General features: G+C 45.4%; 1 protein-coding gene across 1 annotated transcript; it reads right to left on the bottom strand.

Annotated features, from left to right (window-relative positions):
* Positions 1-822: 822 nt before the first annotated feature.
* Positions 823-4980, bottom strand: ZBTB6 (zinc finger and BTB domain containing 6). Its single transcript, XM_085300435.1, has one exon. The coding sequence runs from the start codon at positions 4927-4929 to the stop codon at positions 3712-3714; it is 1218 nt and encodes a 405-aa protein (XP_085156561.1). The 5' UTR covers positions 4930-4980; the 3' UTR covers positions 823-3711.
* Between the last annotated feature and the right edge of the window lie 8 nt (positions 4981-4988).

Here is a 4988-nt window from a genome sequence, read left to right on the forward strand (position 1 = left end):
GCCCCGCCCCTCCGCGCCGCTCTCGCGAGACCCGCCCGCCGCCGCGCCCTGCGCGCGCCCCCACGTGACCGCCGCGGCGGCCAACGGCCGCCCCGCGGCATTGTGGGCGCCGCCGGCTGGAGGACTACCATCGATAGGGAGCGCACAGACGCGCCCTCGGGGGTGCCCCGCCGCCTTGCGAAGCGCAGTGAGGAGGTGTCATAGAGTCGGCGTGGCAGACAAGCCCCGCGCGCGCCGCGCGTTCCTCCCCCCGCCTCGGCGGGCCGCAGGGGCTGCGCCCCCCCCAACATTTTATTGTTTCCATGATATATGTATTTTCCGCTTCATTATTTCTTATTAATAATTTAAGTGTTGTCAGGGCTCGCGATGAAGAGGCCGCCTCTGGCCCGCCCGCAGCCAGGCCGCAGGGCGCTCCGCGGCCCGGGGGAGCAGCCGGGCCCCAGCCCGGYCACAGCGCGGCGCGGGCCTCCGCCGCGCTTCCGGGGGTGCCGGTTTGCCGCAGGGCACCGCAGAGGAAAGCCCGGCGGCAGCAGCCCTTCGATTCTTTGGCCCCTGCGTTATGAGGAGGCTCGAAAACGGTTTTAATCGAGGCTGAGACAGCGTGAAGTTGTGATCTGTTAGGATAAATCGTTCTCTCTAATAACTGCTGTTGCGACCCTCCTGAGGGGACAAAAAAAACCCATATTATTCAGTGGCTGCCAGCTTAACACCGTGTTTTGTTTACATTTTGTTTACTCGCCATATCTAGTCAAAATACTAAATATTAAGGTATGCACAAAATGATTTTACCGAGGTTAGAAGAAAGCATATGTGATTCTAAAATAATGTCTTACTTGCATTTATTACATTATGACCGAACAAGTGGTTACATGTAAGGAAAGGGGAGAAGAAACACCTTTTATGTGAACACGTGCACAAAATCAGTTTTTGATAACAAAGCTTATCAAAAAGACACTCCAGCCACAGAACAAAACATGCAGTTGGCCCATTACACAACTCCCTCTCATGTTTACATGCAGTACAACAGCAGAAAGAAAAACTAGTCAATCTGCTCCCACAGAAGATGCACTTCAGAAGATCAGCCTCTATCTCCTCTTTGTCACACAGGGAAACTTCCATGCATACATCTATAAGAACCGGTCAAACAAAACACAAGGAGTGATCCCTTGAAGCGCTATCAATGAGAGCCATACTCTTGCCAAAAATGTGTATTAGCTGAACAAATTTTAAAAACAGTTAAACCAAACCTGTCCCATAACTGCACAATACATTTATTTATTGAACTACAGTAACAGCAACACAGTGTAAAAAGATCAGGTTCAGGGAAATAAACTTTTTCCCCCTCTTTCAAAGATGAAGGACTTTATTTTAAATAAGTGATGAAATGAAAAGCCACATACATACAAACATGTACATATGCCCAAGTTAACATCTGTAAATACAAGAATTGCAAGTGCATGATATTAACATGCTTTTGATAATGGTATTTTGTGAAACACAAGCGAACTCCGTGCTAATCACAAGGTCAAAAAGCCTGTAAACATTGACTGACGATCACAAACAAAAGAAAGCACTGTGAAATGCAGCTGTTCCAAAATGTGAGCCAGTGGCACCATAAACGAGATGATGCCCAAACATTAGCAYGAGAGTTATCATAGCTGAAATCACTAAAATAATAATGATTTAATAAATGAGTAACTTTCAATACAATGTAAGAGCAGAGACTGTGAAAGGTTGGGCCTTACGCTTAAAGCACTGGGTTCAACAGGTAATTTTAATTCACAGTTACACTAGCASTACCCTGGGTGTGTCATTTTTGTCACTGTTCATAGGGACACACTGGTATGCAGAGTTTGCACGCATGCTTTTCCGATGAGTCAGTACAATGAAGGAGTCCTTCAGAAGTCAACTAACTGTACCTGTRAAGTCAAGCATTTTCCAGTGATTTTTTGGAGAAATACAGCACTAGTGACTCACTCAGCTTCTGATTCATAACAGAATATACTACTTATCTACCTAGACTAYGTTTTTTGAGGAAGGCATACATGACCAACCCTAGTCTGAACTGGGACCTGCAAATATCACTGCAATCCAATAATACACATTTATTAATAAAATACTGATTGATATCAAATGAAGAGCTTAAAAATCCATCCTGAAGCATGTTTAAAACTCTCCAAGTGATGYGTCCAATAGATAAGACAGTAGTAACACTGGCAGAGCTAACCTTTCCTATTACAGATGATAATAGCAAACAGCACAGTGTGTTGTACGTAACCAAACCCTCAAGGAGCTGCTGAATAGAACACCGATGCCTGATGCACCCACAGATACATGCAATAAAAATAAGTTAAACCCATTAACTGACATATTAAAATATAAGACAACAGTTTTTAAACAGCCAAGTTAATGCAGCATAAGTGCCAGACTTCTGCAGCTCGGGCACTCAGAGCTAGGACTTTACAACAGCACTTCTGAAACTTGAGCAAGGTACGTGATACAGACAAGATTAAGAACTACTGCTTCTGCTAATTGGACAGACTCTAATGTAAGTAGCATTACTCATAGTAACAACTGAACTGACAGTTCATTCACGTCACATTAAGCAGAAGTAACATATACCAGTTAAAAACAGGTACAAGATAAARATTCTGAGTTACAGGGCTTTCGATGCTTGTGATGAAACTGAAATGACCCTTGACAAAGCACGAACATACCTACCCAAGCACACACAGTACTGTTTATCACAGAATTAGTGTGAGAAAACTGCCATGTCTAAAATCTTCCTTTTAACATATAAAGTATGATTTTCAAAATGAATATAGAAACTGCTATTACATAACAGTGCACAGTCCAGGTTTTAACATTAGTGTATATATCTAAAATCTATAAAGAAGAAAAAGAAGACAAACGTAACAAAACATCTCAGCAAGCAGGATTAACTTGGAATTAGTCAAATAAGGGTGCTGAACACCAACATGACAGAAAAAATGTGATCAGAAGTTTAGAAAAATTCACAAATCATTCATAAAACTGAATGCAAGTCCTTTTAATGAGACTATCCAGTTAAAAATGAATTGCAAGGCAATAATGTTTGCTTTTGTCTTTTACCAGTTCTCTATTTGTACAAGGCAACTTCAAAGTTTCCTTAACTATAGTCTGTTTGCTTGTTTCTGAACTATCACAGACTTGAATAAGACAACACGCTTTTTGTTGAAAGAATCAGCAAAATTTGGTCATGTACAGAGCTGATTTCACCATGAAATGATATATGAAATGGGTACAGGTGACTGAATAAACATCCCCTTTCCTTAGCCATTATGGATCAGGAACATCATGGCTCAGGCTTCAGCTTATTGCAATATCAACAATACTTTGAAAACTGGCAGCACTTGCCCTCAAAACAGCAGAGTGCAAAACCTGACTGGGGGAAAAAAAATTGGAACAGATATCCACATCATGGATACCAGAAGAGAAACATAAAATCATTTCTCATAGTTTGTGGTTTACTTTAAACTASTAAACAGCTTCTGAACACGTACACTAATAGCAGCCTTAATACAACAGACAAGTTTACTACTAGCAAGGCCTGGCTTTGATCACCCATCAGATATCTGCGCTTCTCTCTGTTAAGGGGGGAATCCGTTGAACATCTAGAACATCATTAGACAGGAGCATCTGGTGGAGCCTGGCTCCACCTCTGCCCGTTTATTAATCATAGTCTATCTTAACTTTTGTAATACTGTTCAGGTTCGGYTTTTCACTGCTACTCCTTCCATGAACAGAAGTCAGGTGTTTTTTAAGAGCAGACTTGTGTTTAAAGTCCATGTCACAACAATGACACTTGTAGGGCCGGTCGCCGCTGTGTATATTCAAGTGGTCCTGGAGCGTACTTTTGGCAGTAAACGTCTTCAAGCACACCATGCACTGGAAGGGGCGGATACCCATGTGCCCCCGGATGTGTCTGTTGAGATTCTTTTTTTGCGTAAATGTCTTGCCGCACTGCAAACACAAGAAGAGTTTGTGCATTTTCAGATGCCTGAGATAGTTTTCAAGATGCAGAAACCCCCTGGGGCATTTTGGGCATTGGTGCCGCCATGAATTACCAGGATCGTCCAGACTCTGAAACCCATTCATCAMACTCGAAGTTCCTTCTGGATTATCACTGACAAAAGCCTGAAAGTGACTTCCGGGCACTTCTGTATTTCTGCTTTCAACTGTAGAATTTATCAAAGAGTGCTGGGTTTCTGGAAAATACAAGCTTGTTTTGGAGGAAGTGCAAGGCTGAGGAAAATGATCGTTTTCTACACTAGCTCCACTCATAGGATCCATCCTGAAGATACAWATTTCATCGTCCTTATAGCCGATCTCAACTGTCGATACCTCTGGGGTTCCGGCGTCCTTTCTTTCTGCCATTAGGCTCTGCACTGCAGGCCGCGAGGGATCCCCCTTCTCCTGTTTAACGGCGCGCTCCGAGTCACCCGGGCTGTCTTCGGCAATCTCTATTATTTCGCAGTCCTTGTCCGCAGCGTCGTCCCCGCTTCTCGGCCCGGCCTCGGAGGAGTGACACCCTTCCGCGTCCCGATCGCCGCTCTCCACGGAGGCGTCGATTTCCAGGTATTTAGAGAGCGCTTCGGTACACTTCTCCACGATGTGCACCATCTGGAGATAGCTGGCGGCCGTCAGGTACTTGAGCAGCTCCTTCCTCTTGACCTCGAGCGCGCCGGTGTAGCAGGACAGCAGCAGCTTCCTGCCCACCTCGGCGCTCTGCAGGATGCTGATGCGCACCTGCCGCGACTGCGTGAGCAGGAACTGGTCGCGCATGAAGGCGGAGCAGGCGGCGAGGATCACCTTGTGGCCGGGGAACTCGGTGTCGTTGATGTAGACCGAGACGTCGCAGAAGAGGTTCTGCTGCCGCAGCAGGTTCATGCGCTGCAGCACCGCGTCGCCCTGCTGCGCGAACTGGAAGCGCAGCACCTCCGAGTCGC

This window comes from Rhea americana, unplaced genomic scaffold (genome assembly GCF_003343005.1).
Source record: "Rhea americana isolate MKP2758 unplaced genomic scaffold, rheAme1 scaffold_164, whole genome shotgun sequence".
Taxonomy (NCBI): domain Eukaryota; kingdom Metazoa; phylum Chordata; class Aves; order Rheiformes; family Rheidae; genus Rhea; species Rhea americana.